Source organism: Chiloscyllium punctatum, chromosome 29, assembly GCF_047496795.1.
Source record: "Chiloscyllium punctatum isolate Juve2018m chromosome 29, sChiPun1.3, whole genome shotgun sequence".
NCBI classification, from domain to species: domain Eukaryota; kingdom Metazoa; phylum Chordata; class Chondrichthyes; order Orectolobiformes; family Hemiscylliidae; genus Chiloscyllium; species Chiloscyllium punctatum.
This window is the reverse complement of record NC_092767.1, coordinates 34,828,777-34,849,692: the sequence shown is the minus strand read 5'-3', so window position 1 is coordinate 34,849,692 and position 20,916 is coordinate 34,828,777. Positions and strand designations below refer to the sequence as shown.

General features: G+C 47.6%; 1 protein-coding gene across 1 annotated transcript; it reads left to right on the top strand.

Moving 5' to 3' along the window:
- Positions 1–1,095: 1,095 nt before the first annotated feature.
- LOC140454661 (beta-1,3-galactosyl-O-glycosyl-glycoprotein beta-1,6-N-acetylglucosaminyltransferase 3-like) lies at positions 1,096–20,246 on the top strand. Its single transcript, XM_072549595.1, has 4 exons — positions 1,096–1,124; positions 3,357–3,552; positions 4,285–4,953; positions 19,710–20,246. Exons 1-4 carry the CDS (start codon positions 1,096–1,098, stop codon positions 20,244–20,246), a joined length of 1,431 nt encoding a protein of 476 aa, XP_072405696.1.
- The last annotated feature ends 670 nt before the right edge of the window (positions 20,247–20,916 follow it).

The following is a 20,916-nucleotide window of genomic DNA, read 5'->3' as shown; positions in this document are numbered from 1 at the left end:
TTCAGACTCGAGGCCTGCGACAGTGGTGTGCCACAAGGATCGGTGCTGGGTCCACTGCTTTTCATCATTTATATAATGATTTGGATGTGAACCTAGGGGATACAGTTCATAAGTTTGCAGATGACACCAAAACTAGAGGTGTAGTGGATGGCAAAGAAGGTTACCTCAGAGTACAACAGGACCTTGATGAGATGGGCCAATGGGCTGAGGAGTGGTGTGTGTATGGAATGAGCTGCCAGAGGAAGTGGTGGAGGCTGTTACAATTACAGCATTTAAAGGGCATCAGGATTGGTATTTGATGAGGAAAGGTGCAGAGGGATATGGGCCAAGTGCAGGCAATTGAGTCAAGATTAGGTTAGGAGAACTGGTCGGCATGGACAAGTTGGATCGATGGGTCTGTTTCTGTGTTGTACATCTCTATAACCCCCTCCACCCAGTTCACTCCTCCCTATCTCTGTAACCTCATCCAGCCCTGACACCTTCCCTATCTCCAGAACCCCCTCCGCCCCCTACACCCCACCCTATCCTGAAACCTCCTCCAGTCCCAATAACCCTGTCTTAGCTGTAACATCAATGCTCATTATCACTCCATGATGTCAGCCCTCCTGCGATTCCAGCCTCTTGACCATCCCCTGATTCCATCACTCCACCAGCCTTCAGCTGCTTGGGCCCTCCATGTTATCATCTCATAAGACTTTGAGCAATTTGCATTTTCCTTCTCTGATGAAGCCTGTCCATTTTTTCCAGGAAACAATGTTATACCTGTTGTAGATTTACTCGAGTAATTCAGGAAGGGTCCCTCAACAGCACCTTGTAAACCCAACATCAATATCACCTTGAAGACAAAGCCAGCAATATGATGCAACACTACTCCTTCTGCAGTTACTCTCCACTTCACCCTTAATCCCAACTTTGAAAATAATCATCCTTCCTTCAGTTTTTCTGGGACAGAATCCTGGAACTCTCTCCCATGTGACTTTGCATTGGTGGTCAGGGTTCTTAAAACACAAGGACAGTGGAGTTAAAGAGGACAGTTCCTTATCATTTATGCCGGAGAGATTCGGGGGATGGGTAACAAGGCTGTCCCAGCCAGCGATGCCCACCTCATGTGAATCCACAAACAAGTATGTCGTTGTGATGTTCCATGGGAATGCACATTACATTCCTGTTCTGAGGGATACACAAGAACAGTAGGAAATGAGACTTGGTTGAATCAGTCAAAGAGCCAAGATGTTTCACATCAGTGTTCCAGCGAGATGTGGACAGTTACAAGGGGAGTCAGGGTGAAACAATACCTGCTGGAGTGTGATGACCTTCATTGTTCAGCTCTCTGAATATTGGAGTTGGGATGGTGTGCTGAGGTTGGACAGGAAGTTGGTAAGACCAGTTCTGGAAGACTGTGTCCTGTTCTGCTCACGCTGCTGTAGGAAGGATATTATTAAAATGGAGACGGTTCAGAAAAGATTGACCAGGATGATGCCAGGAGTGCAGGGTTTGAGATATAAAAATAGACTGGAGAGGCTGGGGACATTTTACAAAGAACATTACAGCACAGGAACAGGCCCTTCAACCCTCCAAGCCTGCACTGACACATTTTGCCTTCCATATTAAAACTGTCTTCACTTACAGGATCCGTATTCCCCTGTTCCCTTCCTATTCATGCCTGCTGCTGGATGCTTCTTGAAAACTCCAATTGTGTCTGCTTCCATTGTCTGTTCTGGCAGTGTGTTCCATGAACTCACCACCCTTTCCCCATGATAAACATGCCTCACATATCTCTTTTAAACACCCCCCTGACCCCTCCACCTTGAACCTGTGTCCCCAAGTAACTGACTCTTCCACCCAGAGCAAAGGCCTCATACTTTCCACCCTATCCATGCCATTCACAATCTTATAAACTTCTATAAGGTCACCCCTCAACCTCCTGCATTCCAGTGAACACAAACCCAGTCTATCCAATCTTTCTTCACATGTAAGATCCCCCAATCCAGGCAACGTCCTGGTAAACATTTTTTGTCCCCTCTCTGAAGGATCCACATCAGAACTGTATGTGTTTTTCACTGCAGCATAGGAAATTGAGGGGTGACCTTGCTGAGGTTTATAAAATCATGACAGTGATTGATAAGGTGAATGACAAGGGTCTTTTCCCTAGTGTGGGGGAGTTCAGACTCAGGGCCATGTTTGGAAGGTCAGAGGAAAAAGATTTAAAAATTGAGGAGCGACTCTTTTTTCCCTAGAGTGGTTTGTGATGGAATGAACTTCCAGATGAAGTAATGTATGTGGGCACAGTTACAATGTTTAAAAGATGCCATCTCTTGATGCCAGTCGTTTTTTTTTCTCTATTCTGTGCTACTGAATGCCCAAATTTCTGTGACATGCATTTCTGGAGGACTAACATGGCAAGGGAGTACATGTTAAATAGGAGGACCCTGGCAAGCACAGAAGATTAGACGGATCCTGGTTTGTGTGTTCCAGCCATCCGTGAAGGCAGCAGGATAGGCAGGTAAGGGAATTAAGAAGGATCAAAGCCACTGAATACATGAGCAGGGAGGTGTCATGTTGGAGCTTTACAGGATTTTGGTGAGACCACAGCTGGAATACTGTGTGCAGTTCTGGTCACCGCATGATAGGAAGGATGTGATTGTACTGGAGGGGGTGCAAAGGAGAACCACCAGGATGTTGCATTAGATTGAGCATTGCTTAACCTGCAGGAGTGTGTGTGTGTGTGTGTGGCTATGGTAACCCACCGAGCCTGCACATCCCCGGACATTATGGGCAATTCAGCATGGCCAATCCACCTAACCTGAACATTTTTGAAATCAGAGCACCCGAAGGGTACCCAAGCAGACAACATGCAAAACTCCACACAGCCACCCAAGGCTGGAATCAAACTCTGGTTCCTGGCACTGTGCTCCAGCAATGCTAACCTCTGAGCCACTCTCGGCCAGGGGATTTTTTTTTGGATCCATATCAACTTGCTGTGCTCAGATTCACAGCTTTATTATGAACGGTCAAATCACCATAATTCCAATTTCGCATCAGAGAAAGAGAGAGAGAGAGAGAGAGAGAGATGACGGGTGGTGAAGTTTGATTTAATTTGACTTACTATTGTCACTTTTTCTTCAAATAAATTCATGGGATGGTGGCACCATTGGCCAGGCCAGTGTTTATTGGCCATCCCGAATAGCCCAGAGGGCAGTTAAGAGTCACAGTACAAACAGGTCCTTCCCGTCTCCTGGTCCTCTCTTCATCCAAGGGTTACCCCTCCCACAGGTTCCTTCCTGAAAGAGCATCTCAGCCCAGGCTGGGGCGTGGGTTATTGGACTTGGCTGGCTCTGTGTTCTCTCTGGTTGTAGGTTCTCCGATCCAGACTGTACACCATCGCGATCCTCTCGTTTACTCCATCCGGGCGACACCAGTCCAGGAACGGCCGGAGAGAAGCAGAGACCGGGGAAGGAAACGCCTGTAGCCAGGCAGGCAATCGGGAGCGAGGGGAGCCCGGACTCCGAGAGAGAAACAACGGAACATTGGCTGGGTGTCATCCAGAGGAGGGTGGGAGGAGTTACTGAGAGAGACAGAGAGAGGGAGAGGAGTTACCGAGAGAGGGAGAGAGGAGTTACTGAGGGACAGAGAGGGAGGAGTTACTGTGTGTGTGTGAGAGAGAGGAGTTACCGAGAGAGGGAGGAGGGGAGTTACTGAGGGACAGAGAAAGAGAGAGAGGAGTTAATGTGTGTGTGTGTGAGAGAGGAGTTACAGAGAGAGAGGAAAGAGATAGAGGAGTTACAGAGGGAGAGAGGAGATACAGAGGGAGCGAGAGGAGTTACTGAGGGAGAGGGATGAGTTAGTGGAGGAGAGGGATTACAAAGGGAGAGGAGTTATAGAGGGAAAGGGATTACAAAGGGCTAACGGAGAGAGGGAGAGGTGTTAAAGTGGGAGAGGAATTCCAGAGGGAGAGCAGTTCCAGGGAGAGTGGGAGTGAAAGTCGGAGTCATTCGTTGAATCTTGGGGAATAGGAAAGACAAGAGTCTAACAAGGAGAGGGGACTGGCTGGGGCGACCTCTCCAGCAAATTGCAGTCACTCCTTCCCCATAGCCTTGTGGAGGCAGTGCTGCCCAGCACAGAGAGCATCCATTCTGCATTTGCCTATCGCCTGTAGGCTGGGGACACTGCCCTCTGGAAAGCGCTGTGCCCAAGCTGAGCCAGCGTTGTGCCCACTGGTCGTGCCTCAGATCAGCGCTGTGTGTGCTCAGTGTGGTCTTGTTGTGCCAATGGCTGCTGCTCCAGAGAGGAGGGGGCCGGCTGACCCTCAGGCTGGTGAAACCAGGCGCCAGTCCAATGCAGGAACCCCTCCTCCTGGACGAGGAGAACTCCACCTGCTGGCAGATCATCCAGGGGGACAGGCAGGAGGTGGAAAGAGCCCTCCTCAACTCCATTACTGTCTCCCTCAAGCACCAAGCCATCACTGAGGGAGATTATCTGAACATGACCCGAAATTGCAGATCGTTTGTGAGGGCCCGCAAGTATATCACTGTCCCCCTGAGCCCTGAGGAGGAAGACTTCCCCTTGGCTTACTCCATGGTCATCCACCAGAGCATTGAGATGTTCGAGAGGCTTCTACGGAGCATTTACACCCCACAGAATGTCTACTGTATCCACGTGGACCGCAAATCCCCGAGTCAATTTCATGCGGCCGTTCGGGCCATCGCGTCGTGTATCCACAATGTCTTTGTCGCAGCCAAGCTGGAGTGGGTCACCTATGCTGGCTGGAGCAGAGTTCAGGCAGATCTCAACTGCATGAAGGAGCTGCTGGAGAGCCCTGTCCCCTGGAGGTACTTCATCGACGTGTGTGGCCAAGACTTCCCCCTGAAGACCAACCGGGAGATAGTCCGCAGCCTCAGAGCTCTGAACGGCTTCAACGTGATTGAGTCAGATCCTGCACCAGGGTTCAAAAAGGTAACCGCCTTCCTGTCTGCTGGGCCTCTCTCCATCCAAGTGTTTTCCATCCTCCCTCCCTCTCTCTCCCCCCTCCAGTTCTTCACTCCTGCCTGTTACAAAGGGGTTACGGAAGGGTAACCCCTTTGTAACCCCCCTCCCTCTATAACCCCTCTCCCTTTTGAAATCCCTCTCCTCCACTAACTTATCCCTCTCCGTCAGTAACTCCTCTCTCTCCCTCTGTAACAAAGAGAGACAGGGTTGTTAGAACAGTTCAATTGCATGGAGGGAGGTTCAGAATGTACAAAGGAATATAGGAGGAGTTGGAGAGTTGAGCTGCAAACAGAATAGAAGGGCAATTGACGTTTCAGGTCGGAAACTTGCATCAGAACCCGGGGCGAGGAAGGGGCTGCAGAATGGGGTTGTGGGGCTGGGGAAAGGTAGGTGGGATGGCGATTGGTGGATGCAGGGAGAAGGTGGCTGTGATTGGACAGTGGGTAGGGTGGAGCAGATGGGTGGAAGGGAACATGGTCAGGTGAAAGGGATGGGGTAGAAAGAGGAGGCTGAGCCTGGGATAAGGAGGGATATAGACTGATTACAAGAGTATACAGGAATGTAGGTAGGTTAAGAGTGTAGGAGAAAGTGAGGACTACAGATACTGGAGATCAGAGTCAAGAGTGTGGCACTGGAAAAGCACAGCGGGTCAGGCAGCATCTGAAGAATCAATGTTTCGGACATAAGCCCTTCATCAGGAATGAGGTTTGTGGACCAGGGGGCCGAGAGATAAGTGGGATGGGTGTGGGGCTGGGGGTGGAAGGTAGCTGGGAATGTGATAGATGAAGGTATCGGTGGGGTGGGGGGTGGGGTGGGGGGGGGTTGTGGAAGGTCAAGTGGACAGGTGGGAAGGAAGATGGCCCAGTCAGGAGGGTGGTGCTAAGTTGGAGGCTTGGGACTGTGATAAGGTGGGGTGGGGAAATGATGAAACTAGTGAAATCAACATTGCAACCAGACGGATCAGGGTTCCAAGGTGGAATATCCAGGCATCAGGACCTGCATTCCCTTGGTGGGAGGGGGAGTTAGTGTTCCGCCACGGGGTGGTGGGGTTGGTTGGTGTGGGTGTCCCAGAGATGTTCTCTGAAACAATCCGCATGTAAGAGTTCTGTCTCCCCGATGTAGAGGACACCACATTGGGTGCAATGATGCAGTAGATGACATTGGTGGAGGTACAAGTATATTTGTCAGATGTGGAAGGATCCTTTGGAGCCTTGGACGGAGGTGAGGGGGGGAGGTGTGGGTGCAGGTTTTGCACTTTTCAGAGGCCAGGGAAGGTGGGTTGTTGAGGGGTGTGGATCTGACAAGGCAGTTGCAGAGGGAATAGTCTCTGAAATGCAGATGGACTGCAGAGGGAAATATGTCCCTAATGGTGCAGTCTGTTTGTAAGTGGCAGAAGTGGTGGAGGATAATGCAATGTATCCGGATGTTGGTGGGGTAGAAGGTGAGGACCAAGGGGTTCTGTCCCTGTTGCGTTGGGAGGGGTGTGGTTCAAGGGTGAAGGTACAGAAAATGGAGCAGATGCACTGGAGGGCATTGTCAACCATGTGGGAGAGGAAATTGTAGTTTTTGGAGGTAGGACACCATCTGGGATGTTCTGTGGTGGAATTGGTCCTCCTGGGAACAGATGCAGCAGAGGCAGAGAAATTGGGAATAAGGGATAGTGTTTTTACAGGGGTAGGGTGGGAGGAGGTGTATTCCAGGTAGCTGTGGGAGTTGGTGGGTTCGTCGTAGATGTCTGCGGTTAGTCGGTTGCCAGAGATGGAGATGGAGAGGTCCAGGAAGGGGAAGGAGGTGGCTCAGTGGTAAGCACTGCTGCCTCACAGCACCAGGGTCCCAGGTTCGATTCCAGCCTTGGATGACTGTCTGTGTGGAGTTTGCACATTCTCCCCGTGTCTGCGTGGGTTTCCTCCGAGTGCTCCGGTTTCCTCCCACAGTCCAAAGATGTGCAGGTCAGGTGAATTGGCCATGCTAAATTGCCCATAGTGTTAGGTACAATAGTCAGAGGGAAATAGGTCTGGGTGGGTTACTCTTCGGAGGGTCAGTGTAGACTTGTTGGGCCGAAGGGCCTGTTTCTACACTGTAGGTAAGCTAATCTAAAGGTGTCCGAGATTGTCCGGGTGAATTTGAGGTCAGGTTGGAAGGTGATGGTAGAATTAGAATTAATGAACTTTTCAACCACCTCATGCAAATACGAGGTAGTGCCAATCCAGTCATCAATGTAGTGGAGGAAAAGGTGGGGAATGGTGCTGATGGATGAAGAGGCAGGCATAGTTGGGGCCTATGTGGGTGCTTATGGCAACCCCTGAAGAGATAAGAGTGAACAAAAAAGAATGTAAGTTTGGTTCAGAGCATGGAAAGGATTATTCTTAGGTTGATAGTGAAATAGTCTCACAAACTTGATTGAGTTTTTTGAAGTAATAAAGAGGATTGATGAGGGCAGAGCGGTAAATGTGATCTACATGGATTTCAGTGAGGTATTCAACAAGGTTCCCCATGGGAGACTGATTAGCAAGGTTGGATCTCATGGAATATAGGGAGAACTAGCCTTTTGGAAACAGAACTGGCTCAAAAGGTAGAAGACAGAGGGTGGTGATGGAGGATTGTTTTTCAGACTGGAGACCTGTGACCAGTGGAGTGCCATAAGAATCGGTGCTGGGCCCTCTACTTTTTGTCATTTACATAAATGATTTGGATGCGAGCGTAAGAGGTACAGTTAGTAAGTTTGCAGTTGACACCAAAATTGAAGGTGTAGTGGACAGCAAAGAGGGTTACCTCAGATTACAACAGGATCTGGACCAGATGGGCCAATGGGCTGAGAAGTGGCAGATGGAGTTTAATTCAGATAAATGCGAGGTGCTGCATTTTGGGAAAGCAAATCTTAGCAGGACGTATACACTTAATGGTAAGGTCCTTGGGAGTGTTGCTGAACAGAGACCTTGGAGTGCAGGTTCATAGCTCCTTGAAAGCAGAGTCACAGGTAGATAGGTAAGTGAAGGCAATGTTTGGTATACGCTCCTTTATTGATCAGAATATGGAGTACAGGAGTTGGGAGGTCATGTTGCGGCTGTACAGGACATTGGTAAGGCCACTGTTGTAATATTGCGTGCAATTCTGGTCTCTTTCCTATTGGAAAGATGTTGTGAAACTTGAAAGGATTCCAAAATGATTTACAAGGATATTGCCAGGGTTCGAGGATTTGAGCTATAGGGAGAGGTGGAACAGGCTGAGGTGGTTTTCCCTGGAATGTTGGAGGCTGAGGGGTAACCTTATAGACGTTTACAAAATTATGAGGGGCATGGATAGGATAAATAGACAAAGTCTTTTCCCTGGGGTCGGGGAGTACAGAACGAGAGGACATAGGTTTCGGGTGAGAGGGAAAAGATATAAAAGAGACCTGAGGGGCAACATTTTCATGGAGAGTGTGGTACGCGTTTGGAATGAGCTGCCAGAGGATGTGGTGGAGGCTGGTACAATTGCAACATTTAAGAGGCATTTGGATGGGTATATGAAGAGGAAGGGTTTGGAGGGATATGGGCCGGGTGCTGGCAGGTGGAACTGGATTGGGTCAGGATATCTGGTCAGACTGAAGGATCTGTTTCCATGCTGTACATCTCTATGACTGTTAGTGGGTACTGCAGATGCTGGAGATTACAGTCAAGGTTAGAACAGTGTTGGAAGAGCATAGCAGGTCAGGCAGCATCCGAGGAGCAGGAAACCCCGACATCAAGAATAACTTCCCAGAGACCATTGTCCAGTCACCAACTCACCATTTTGTTTACACATGGAGTCCTTGACACGGATGCAGCTTCCTCAGAGCCAGCTCAGAGTGAACAGAACATCTGATCGTCTTGTTTATTTTTTTTCAGAAGCAGCCTCAGGAGTAGCAGTCGAAGTCGTCCCCAGGTGTAGGTAGGCCCAGGCAGCAGCAGCAGGGGTGCAGGCGCGGTCCAGGCTTCAGTCGGAGGAGCAGGCCCAGACTGTAGCAGCAGTGGTGGTAGTAGCTGCCTGTGCAGCTGAGCACAGCTTCAAATTAACAGAAATAAGCAGAAAGAAACCCCAGAAAACAATCACAACAAACCATGAAAAAAAATTAAAAATAAACTCCTCCTCAGTAGGAAGACACCAACAGCAGCACATAAGACACACTGAGGCTGTTTTGAAGTCAGTCTCCTCAAGAGGATTGAAGAGTCCTTCATATGCTGATCCAGCTCCCCTCGAGCCAGCTCTCAGTGAGCAGATCCCTTGACATGCCTGTTTATTTTTCTTCCACTTCCACCCGACAGCAGTCATGCTTATTTTTCCCTCGTACCCATGTCAAGTGTGTAGGTGTTTTTCACTGCATCTGACAAGTGTGTGAATCTTAATTTATGTGGGAAATAGAACTCACTCACTTCAATAATTTCAGTCCAAGACAAGATCTGCAGCAGCAGTATCATCTGATATACTCTTGCAAGAGTGATGTCTACAAGGTAGGCACACAGTACAAAACCTTGATACAATTCATTTCCCTTTCCCTCCTCCCACTACTCTAAACCCAGCGCCCATTCCTCTTGTTTATCTCTTGCCTTATCTGGCCTTGTGCGTAACAGTACAGGTTTTGCTTCGCCATTTCACCACATCCCTCTGTAGTCTACTGTTAGCGTATATCTTCCTTCAGTGCCATCTGCTTCCTTGCTTGCTAAAGCAACATTTCCTCTCATTCTTCATCCACACTGAGCCTTATGACCTCTTGATTGTGGTTTTTGTTTTTGCAGAAGCGGGAAACAGATGCTTATAACTGTTTGTACAAGTATATCCAGCTTAACCTACACTCCCCTTCCTCTTTCATGATTCAGCTTTGTGATTTTCGCAGACAACATTAATAATTGCTCCTCACAATTTATATTCCATCACCAGGAAGAAAGGAAACAGATAGTCCTGTTTATTTATATTTTATTAAACAATTCACAGTTTATACAAACAATTACATTTACAGCTGTATACAGAGAAACAGCAATTTTACAAGGGAGGGGAATGACAAAGCCAAGCCCCAAACCCTGACATTCAACCGGTTTTCAGGGAAATGAAGACAAACCTCAAACCCCAGTTTCAATCATTACAAACAGTAACAATGACATTCATACATATAAGACAGTCCACTTGTGTAAGAAACAGTGCATACAATACAGACCCCCAAAAAAACAGCAAGTCTTCCCACCCCACCCACCCCAATCCCTCCCACCTTCCGGCCGCTCTAAGGCAGCCCGCCCCTATATACCTTCCGGCTCTCGATCTGCCATGACACACCTTTCGACCACCTCTAGGACAGCCTGCCCCGTTACCCGCCCGGGGCGGCAGCGCTGAGGACTGCTTTTGGCTCTCTGTCTGCCCCTACTTACCATTGGGCTCTCATCACCCCAATGCACCGTCCGGCCAGTGGACTACCCCGACACACCTTCCATCACCTCTAGGACAGCCCATCCCCTTCCCTGGGACGACAGCGTGCAGGGTAGCCCACAAGCCTTCCGGATCTCAGCCTGTCCCTATGCGCCTTCTGGCTCTTGGCTGCTCTGAGACATCTTCTGACCACCTGTAGGACAGCCCATCCAGATTACCCCTTCTCAGGACGACTGCGCTCAGAATGGCCTCCCCATCTACTGGCTCTCGGGGCAACTGGCATCAGGGTGGCCTACCCACCCTCTGGTTCTCGGGGTGACAGCTTTCAGGACGACCCATGAACGTCCCAGCTCACAGTAAGGCCTGCCAGACCCAGGGACACACAAGACAGTGCAGGTGATAAGCCCAACAAGAAACACAATAGAGTTAATTGTGAAAAAATGGAGTCCTTTCTGGTACACAGAGACTAAATATAGAGTCTTCAAAAAAATAGAGTTCTCAGGAACAGAGTCCACTCCAGTTTACAACATGTGTTGTCAGAAATAGAGTCCACTGCTAAAAACAAGGTCTACAACCAAGGGCAGAGTCCACTCCCAAAGGCAGCAAATGCACACCCCACAGCACACAGGTGTTCAGTCTCCATGGAGTCCTGGCACATCCTTGGAGAGCCAGGCCCACTCACAGGAACACAGTACATTGTAAAGGTGGTTAACTCACAGGGGTTTTGGTCCACTCCTGAAGGGAAGGTCTTCTCCCAAACTCCAGGATACAGCAAGTGCTCACCTTCCAGCACGCACACATGTGTTCAATCTTCAGAAGCCCAGGCTCAGGGCTGGGCCTCCCCATAGGAACAGGTCCTCTGGTAAAATGTATGTCTTCCACAAGGGTTCAGTCCAAACAATGAGGACACATACAAAAAACAAAGAAAACTGGAGTACAAGGACTAAGCCCTACCACAAAATTAACATTATCCTTTTCTCAAAAGTGAAGAAAAGAGTAACACACGGACTATAACCAGTCAGTGAAACAACAATCCCCTAATGAGAACTTAGTTACACCTGAAACACAGTATGTGCATCAGGAGTTTAACAATCAGTCCTCCCTAAAGGAATGCCAGTTAACAAACTGGCTAAATAATTCAGCCAGTTCAGTAATCAGGTTTCCCCCATACAAAAACCAAGCAGAAACCAACAGTAACACACTGACTGTGACCCAGCCAGCACAGAGTCAGTCCCCGAAATCAAGAAGACCTCTGAATCTCCTGTTTATAAATTTTATTAAACAGTTACAAAACAATTTACAAAAACAGTTAACATTTACAACTGTATACAAGAGATAGAAATTTTACAAGGGAGAGGAGCATTCCCCTATTTATTTTATTAAACAAGTACAAAAAAGAGGTTACTGCACAACAGTTAACATTTACAGCTGCATACATCAGCAAATTTACAAGGGAGAGGAGCAGCAAAGCTAGGCCCCAAACCTTACCGTTCAACCAGTTTACATGGAATTGAGGACAAACCACAAATCCCAGTTTCAAATATGAAAAGACAGCAACAATGACATTTATGCATAAGACAATCCTGTTATGTTAAAAAGTGCAGATAATACAGACCCAGCAAGCCCCCATCCCTCCCAACTTCCGACCACTCTCAGGCAGCCTGCCCCTACACACCTTCCGGCTCTCGGTCCACCCTGACACACCTTTCAACCACCTCTAGGACTGCCCGCCCCAGTACCCACCTGGGGTGACAGCGCTGAGGACGGCTACCCACCTTCTAGCTCTTGGTCTGCCCCTACGTACCATTGGGCTCTCACCCACCCCGATGGGCCATCTGGCCAGTGGGCTATCCTGGCACACCTTTCGGCCACCTCTAGGACAGCCCCCCCCCTTCCCTTGGACGACAGCGTGCAGGGCAGCCCACAAGCCTTCTGGATCTCAGCCCGCCCCTACGCGCTTTCTGGCTCTCGGCTGCTCTGACACAGCTTTCGACCACCTCTAGGACAGCCCGTCCCGATTACCCCTTTTCGGGACAATAGTGCTCAGAACGGTCTACCCACCATCTAGCTCTCGGGGAGACTGTCATCAGGGTGGCCTACCCACCCTCCGGCTTTCGGGACAGCCTACCAACCTTCAGGTTTGCAGGATGGCCTACCCACCCTCCGGCTCTCAGGGTGACAGCTTTCAGGACGGCCCACGAGCCTCCCAGCTCACAGTAAGACCTGCCAGACCCAGGGACATGCAAGACAGTGCAGGTGATAAGCCCAACAAACCATATGATAGTTAATTACCAACAAACAGAGTCCTTTCTCGTCCAGGTCCATTAGCACAGACATTTTTCTTCAAAATGTAGAGTCCGTTTCCAGGCCAGAGGGGTGGAGAGAGTGCCATACAAGGCCTTGATGAGACCACATCAGAATTAGACTGTACATTTTTCTCTCATTTAAAACATAAAATAATTACATTGACAGCAAGTTTCACCTGCCTTTTTCCCAGGGATGAAGGGTTTATCTTATGAAGGAAGGTTGAACAAATTGGCTTTTACACATTTAAGTTTGGAAATCTGAGAGATCGTTTTGAAATGTATAAGTTTCTCTGAGGGGACATGGTAAGGTGGTTGCTGGGACATTGCTTTCTCTTGTAGGTTTGACAAGGTGTTCTGTAGAATAAGATATCGTCAGAGTCCTACAGCACCAAAACATACCCTTTCATCCAACTCATCCATGCCAACCAGGTATCCTAATTGGAACTAGTCCCCTTATCCTGTATTTGGTCCATATCCCTCTAAACCTGTCCTATTTATGTCGTCTGTTAAATCTTGTGGTTGTACCCACTACAACAATTCTTTTTGGCAACTTGCTCCGTATTTGCACCACCCTCAGGTCTCACCTTAAACCTATGCCCTCTGGGTTTGGACTCCCCCATCCTGGGGCTATTCACTTTTATTGATTTCCCCCACAATTTTATAAACTTCAATATGGTCACCCTTCACCCTCCAATACTCCAGTGAGAAAAGTCCTAGCCTATCTAGCCTCTCCTTATAACTGCAGTCCTGGCAACATCTTTGTAAATCTATTCTGCATCCTTTGCAGTTTAACAACACCCTTCTAACAGCAGGGCGATCACAAATTTATCCAATACTCCAAAAGTGGCCTCACCAATGCCTTGCAGAATTATTTTCCCCTGAGAGGGCTGTTGCACTGTGTAAATCTTTTCTGTACGAAGTTGTGAAGGCTGAGTTGATGAAGTTATGAAAGGATGAGCAAGGTGACCTTTTTTTAAAAAAAAGATAAGGACCCGGGGCAAACGATAGAAATATGGAATTGAAATTGCAACCAGAAGAGCAGTGATCTTCTTGAATGGTGGAGCAGACTTGAAGGGACGAATGGCTGACTTATGCTATGATATTGGTGGAGACAGGTTATGCCTTAGTTCAAATAAAGAGTAAGGAGTTTTCTGACCACTCAGCTAAGGGCTTTGGTGTCCCTCCTGATAACATGAACCTTGAAGTTAATCTTCCTCTGCGCCAGTCACAGAATTAAAGAATTCTTGCGGAAGGATGTCATTCAGTCCATCGTGTCTGTAATTATTCTACATCTAGTACCAATCTCCTGCATTTCCACATTCAGCTCTGGCAACATCTTGTAAATCTTTTCTGAACCTTTTCAAGTTTCACAACATCCTTCCTATAGCAGGGAGACCAGAATTGCATGCTGTATTCCAGAAATTGCCAAACCAATGTCCTGTTCAGCCACAGCATGACCTCCCAACTCCTACATACAACGCACTGACCAATAATGGCAAGTGTAGCAATCGACTTCTTCACTACCCTGTCTATCTGCGTCTCCTTTTTCAAGAAACTATGAATCTGCATTCCACGATCCCTTGTTTCATCATCACTCCCCAGACTTTTCCATGAAGTGTATTATTCCTGCCCTGATTTGCCTTTCCAAAATGGAGCACCTCACATTTAATCGACATTAAACTCCATCTGGCACTCCTCGGCCTATTATCCCAGCTGATCAAGATCCCGTTGTACTCTGAGGTTGACTTGAAATATTACTCTGGATGTAGGTTTGCTCGTTAAGCTGGAAGGTTCATTTTGAGATGTTTTGTCACCATACTAGGCAATATCTTCAGCGAACCTTCCAACTCAGCGAGCAAACCTACATCTAGAACCTCAACCTGAACTACAAACCTTCTCAAACCTTGCTGATATATTACTGTCATGTATAATCGAGTTACAGTAAAAAATGTTGTCTTATGTGCTTTACAGTCAGATATTGATCGGTTAAGTTGGCAAAAATGTTGGCAAATGGAGTGCAATGTGGGAAAATGTGAAGTTGTTCATTTGGAAGGGAAATCAAAAGAATAGAATATTATTTAAATGGAGAAAGCTTCAGAAAGCTGCAACACAAAGGGACTCAGGGGAACTAGTGAATGAAACGTGGAAAGCTTGCACACGAGGGCAGCAGGTAATTGGGAAGACTAATGGAATGTTGGACAAAAACAGAAATTTCTGGAGAGACTCAGCAGGTCGGGTAGCATTCATGGAGAGAAAACAGAGTCAATGTTTCGAGTCTGGTGACCTTTCTTTCGAACTGAAGTGGAATGTTTGCCCTTATTTGAAGGGGGGTTGGAGTATAAAAGTCAGGCAGTCTTACTGCAACTGTGCAAGGTGCTTGTGAGAGCACATCCGGAGTACTGTGAGCACTTCTGGTCACCATATTTAAGAAAACATGTTGTTTCATTTGAGGAAGTTAAGAGAATGTTCAGTGGGATGGCCCCATTATGGAGGGATTGTCTTAAAAACAAAAGGCTAAACAGGATTCTACTCACTGGAGTTTAGAAGAATGAGAGGTGACCCCATTGAAATGGACAGGATTAAGGGGCTTGACTGGGTAAATGTTGAAAGGATGGTTCTCCTCATGGGAGAGTCCAAATCCGGGGGGGGGTTATTGTCTCAGAATAAAGGGGCACCAGTTTAAGATTGAGATGAGGTGGAATTTCCTCTCTGAGAAGGTTGTGAATCTTTGGAATTCCTAGCCACAGAGAGCTGTCCTTGTATATATTTAAGGCTCAGATTCTTGCTCAGTTGAGGAATTAAGCGTTACTGGGATACGGCAAGAACATGGACTTGAGGAATGTTGAATCAGCCATGATCCTCGTGAAGCTGGCTTGAGGGACCAAATGGCCGACTCCTATCCTGCCTTGTTAATGGTCTTACATTTACTGATGAAACTGTTCAAAGATGTTATCGCACAACTCTGGAGCAGAAGCGACTTGAACCTGGGTCTCCGAGGCTCACACCGCATGGATCCTAGTTTACTTTGTATCATGCATTTGACATTCATGCTGGTAGTTATGGCTGCAATTCGCACCAACCTGCCTTAGATCAAATTAATGAAGCGAAGTCAGTGCAGGTTTTCAAAAGGTAAGTCTCCAACCTCGCATCATGCATTGATGAAGTAGCTGAGAATTTGAATGCAGAGAATATTGTCTGAACTGGATTCAATGAAGTGTTTCACTAGGCACTAGATAAAAATGGCTGGACAACAAAATTGACAACACAAGCCCTGATTCATGGATCTTGTTTTGGACGAGAGGTTGGTAGGTGGGAATGATCCACACAGCTGGGACATATAAACATCAAGACCCGGAGCAGGAGAAGATGATTTGGCCCTCAATGAGGCCCACCATACTATATGATCATGGCTAATTCTCTATCTCAATGCCATACTACCGCTTTCTCCCCATGCCTTTGATGCTTTTGAAAACTAAATATTTGTTAATCGCATTCTTGGATATATTCAATGACTCAAACTCCACAGCTTTCTGTGGTACAGAATTCCATAACTTCACTATCCTGTAAGTTAAATGTTTCCGTATCTCAGCCTTAAATAGACGACTGCTTTTATTCAATATGTCAGTGATATCAATCTTGGAGTATGTGGCAGAATGCCCATATTCGGGGCAATGATAAACCTGGAGGATTGGCAAATGGTGAGGATGATGTGAATTGTCCAGAGTCACCACAATGAACAGACAGCATCCAGTCAGTGGTGAATACAGAAGAGTGTAAGGTGCTATGTTTTGGGAGAAGGATGTGGAGAGGTAATAGAAATGTAATGGCACAATCGGAAAGAGTGCACAGGATTAGAGGGATCTGGCGATAAACATTCATCAACATTAGAAGATGGGGGAGGCCATAAGAGGGTAGAAAAGCAGAAGGCTTCATAAATAGAGGCATTGATGCCAATAAATGGTTGAGTTATGCTGCATGTCGAATTGGTTTAGCCCCAGTTGGATTGTTGTGGTCATTTCCGGTGACTATAAAACGATGTGAGGGCCCTCAGGACAGGGAGGAGATTTCGCAGAATGGTGCCAGGGTTTAAGTTGGATGGCACAGTTGGAAAGGTCAACGATGCTCCCATTGGAACAAAGGAGATTGGGGTGAGGTTTATTCAATGGGTACAGGATGAGCACTCGGTAATGAAGACAAGGAAATACACTTCACTGTTCACCGATTGTCCAAGTGCAATGGAATTCAGATGTAAGTTTTTGGGTTAGAGGCATGGTGGGGAGATCTGAGGAATTGAAACGTAAATGAAGCCTAAACTACATTTGTATGAGATGATGGCAAGTTCCGATGTAAGTTGGAAAAAAAAATCTGCTCCCATACATACAAGGAACAAGAGTAGGCCATTGGCCCTTTTGATCCTGTTCCACCATCCACATTCCTGCATACCATCTATCCTCCCCTTGGTAACCAAGGATCCATATCTCCCATGCATGATGCCACAAGGACCGAGGATAAAAGATATCTTTTGACACAATGTAAATAAAGTGTCTTGTGTCTTGCGAAAGGGGTGGCACGGTGGCTCAGTGGTTAGCACTGTTGCCTCACAGCGCCAAAGACCTGGGTTCAATTCCAGCCTTGGGCGACTGTCTGTGTGGAGTTTGCACATTCTCCCCATGTCTGCTTGGGTTTCCTCCAGGTGCTCTGGTTTCCTGCCACAATCCACAAAAATGTGCAGGCCAGGTAGATTTGTCGTGCTAAATTGCCCGTAGTGTTCGGGTACATTAGTCAAGGGTAAATATTGGGTAGGATAATGGGTGTGGATGGGTTGCTCTTCAGAGGATTGGTGTGGACTTGTTGGGCCAAATGGCCTGTTTCCATACTGTAGAGAATCTAATGTGTGGTGTCCTTCACTCTGAGGAAGGAGCTTTGGATTCAAGTCCTACTCCAGGAGCTGATGGCCATAGGAAGGTGTCTTCATTGCTTTTGTGAGACACTCAAGGGTATGGGCCAAGTGCTACAAAATGGGATGAGAATAGTTCGAAGCTGGTCTTTTTGACCAGTGCAGACACGATGGGCTGAAGGGCAACTTATTATTTTGGTGCTCTAAACCTCAATAACCAGAGAGTATGGAGTTACAGCATCATACAGTATGGAACAGACCCTTCAGTTCAACCTGTCTGCGCTGACCAGTCATCCCAATCTGACCTAGTCCTATTTGCCAGCCTTCGGCACATATCTCTCTAACCTATTCCTATTCATGTCCACATCTAGATGCCTTTTAAATATTGTCATTGTACCAGCCGCATCCACCACCTCTTGGTAGCTCATTCCAAGTACACATCACCCACTGCATGAAAAAGTAACCCCTCAGGTCTTTCCCCTCTCAACTTAAACCTATGCTTCTAGTTTTGGACTCCCCCACCCTTGGGAAAAGACCTTTGGCTATACAGCCGACCTGGAAGGAATCAAAATGGGGCAAGAACAGAAAAGGAGGTCAGCTAAACAATTCTGATCAGCAACAGAAAAGTGCAGCCAAGCACGTATGTAAGCGAGCTAGCTTACTGAAACTGGCTCCCGTTAAGTGAGAAGGCAGGAAGACCGAAACAACACTCAACAGGTGTTGTAGAAGTTTAAGGTCAATGATCTAATGCTAAACATCACGTACCTAGATCAGGATCTGATTGATCAGTTGTGTTGCTAAGGCTTGGAATCAAAATGTAATTCGTGAAAAGGGAATGCTGATTTGTCTGTAAAAGTGTGTTTGCAGCTTCCTGTTTCAGACTCTCCAGACAAGGGTGGGCTTTAACCCGGCTGGTTGAGTCTTCTTGCATGTATGTGATAAAGGAAGCTGTGTGAAGTGCACTATCATCCGGCTGATCATTTCAACATCGATCCATGCTCCTCCTGATTTTATGAACGTCTGTAAGGATACCCCTCAGCGTCTGACCCTCCAGGGAAAATAGCCCCAGCCTATTCAACCTCTTACTGTAGCTCAAACACTCCAATCTTGGCAACATCCTGGAAAATCTTTTCTGCACCCTCTCAAGTTTAACAACATCCTTTCTTTCGAAGGGCGACCAGAATTGTATGCAGTATTTTAAAAGTGGCCTCACCAATGTCCTCTACAGACAATAGATCACACTTGGTAATGGCAAAGGCATATCAGAGATAGTCAAAGATATTCCTACTTATGGACAATAGGTGCAGGAGTAGGCCATTCAGCCCATCGAGCCAGTATCACCATTCATTATGATCATGGCTCATCATCCACAATCAGTATCCTGTTCCTGCCTTATCCCCATAACCCTTGATTCCACTATCTTTCAGAGCTCTATCCATCTCTGTTACAGCTGCAACATTACATCCCAACTCCTATACTCAATGCCCTGACCAATGAAGGTAAAGGTATCAAACACCTACTTCACAACCCTGTCTATCTGCAATGCAACTTTCAAAGATCTATATCCCTGCACACCATGTCCTTCTCTCTAAGGCAAAAGCTCTGTGTTCAAGTCCCACTCCAGGAGTTGATGACCACAGGAAAGTGTCTCCATTGCACTGGTGAGGCATGAAAGGCAATGTTCTCAGTGCTGGAAAATGAGACTGGAGTAGCAAGGAGCCTGTTTTGCCAGCGCAGACACGATGGGCTGAAGGATCTATTTTTCGGGTGCTCTCAATCTTTATGACCAGAGGGCACAGTTTGAAGTGTATTTTTGGAGCCAGATCCACTGGGAGAGTTTGAGGATGAGTTTTATGTTTGCTCAGCGAATGAGCATTGGGAGATGGTTTGGGAGGCAGGGATATGGGGAAATAGGCAGGTGACTGGCACTAGGCAATAGGAGTGAGAAAGGCCTGAGGGGCTGAATGGCCTTGTTCTCCACTGTAAGGTGAGTAACTGAGAGAAGGAGTGTGCATGGATCTTGCTGGAGCTGGGGGCGAGGAGAGTGCAGAGGAGTTGGGGAGGGAAAAAGCCATAGGTGAAGTTGAAAAGCTATCATTTCTGCTTTCTCATCTCTCTCACTCCCTCTTGCGCTTGCCTTTTAGAAACGTTGGCAATACCACCACGATACCCTCGACCAAGTCGTCTTGACGGCGCAACTCAAAGACCAGCCGAACATCAGCCCCTCCATCTTCGTGGGCAGCGCCTACTTCATGGCCTCCAGAGAGTTTGTCGGCCATGTGTTTGACAGTGCCGAGATCCAGGCCTTCCTCAAGTGGTCGGAGGACACCTACAGCCCAGACGAGCATGTGTGGGCTACCCTGCACAGAATGCCCAATGTACCAGGCTCCATCCCGTACACCCAAGCAGCCACCAGGACACTTGGCCGGGCAGTAAAGTGGTCCTTTGAGGCTGGTGACATTGCGAGGGGTGCCCTATACCCTCCCTGCACGGGAAGGTATCGCCACTTGGTTTGTGTATATGGGGTAGGAGATCTACATTGGGTGGTCCGTCAGAGATGTTTCTTTGCAAATAGGTTTGACCTCAACATGGACAACACGGCAGTACAGTGCATGGAGGAATATCTCCGAAACAGGACACTTGGTAAAACTGGGGCTGGGTTAGAGGTTGGGACAGAGTAAACCTCGGTGATGGTGGTAGGGGTGGTGGGTGAGACATCGGAAACACTGAGAGACTGGGCACTGTGAAACTAGGCACTGTGAGACTGTATACTATAACACTGGCTGCTGTGGAGGCCAGGCACAGTGAGACTGCATACTGTAACATGGCCACTGTAACACGAGACAGTGTGAGGCTGGGCACTATAGTGTTGGGCACTGTGGAGATTGGATACCTTAATACTATCCACTGTAACACTGGGCACTGTGAAACTTAGCACTGTAACATTAGTCACTGTAAGAGTCAAAATGTGTGGTGCTGGAAAAGCACGGCAGGTTAGGCAGCATCCGAGGAGCAGGAGAACCGATATTTCAGGTATAAGCCCTTCATCACAAATGTGGAGGAGTAAGGGGGTTGAGAGATAAATAGAGTGAGGGTGGGGCTTTTGGGGAAGGTAGCTGGGAAGGTGCTCAGTAAATCCAGCTGGGGGGGTAATTGTGATTGGTCGGTGGGGAAGGTCGAACATATAGTTAGGAAGGAAGATGGACAGGTCAAGAGGGGAGAGCCGACTTGGAGGGTTGGATCTGGGATGAGGTGGGGGGAGAGGAGAGATTTGGAAACTAGTGATGTCAATGTTGATGCCATGTGGTTGAGGGTCCCAAGGCAGAAGATGAGGTGTTCTTCCTCCAGTCG

Excerpts from the sequence above, each read along its gene's own strand:
- LOC140454661 (XM_072549595.1), top strand. The coding sequence starts at position 1,096 with ATGCCCACCTCATGTGAATCCACAAACAA. Across the intron at positions 3,553-4,284 it reads TGGGTGTCATCCAGAGGAGG|AGAGGAGGGGGCCGGCTGAC; the intron begins GTGGGAGGAGTT and ends CTGCTGCTCCAG. Across the intron at positions 4,954-19,709 it reads CTGCACCAGGGTTCAAAAAG|AAACGTTGGCAATACCACCA; the intron begins GTAACCGCCTTC and ends CTTGCCTTTTAG.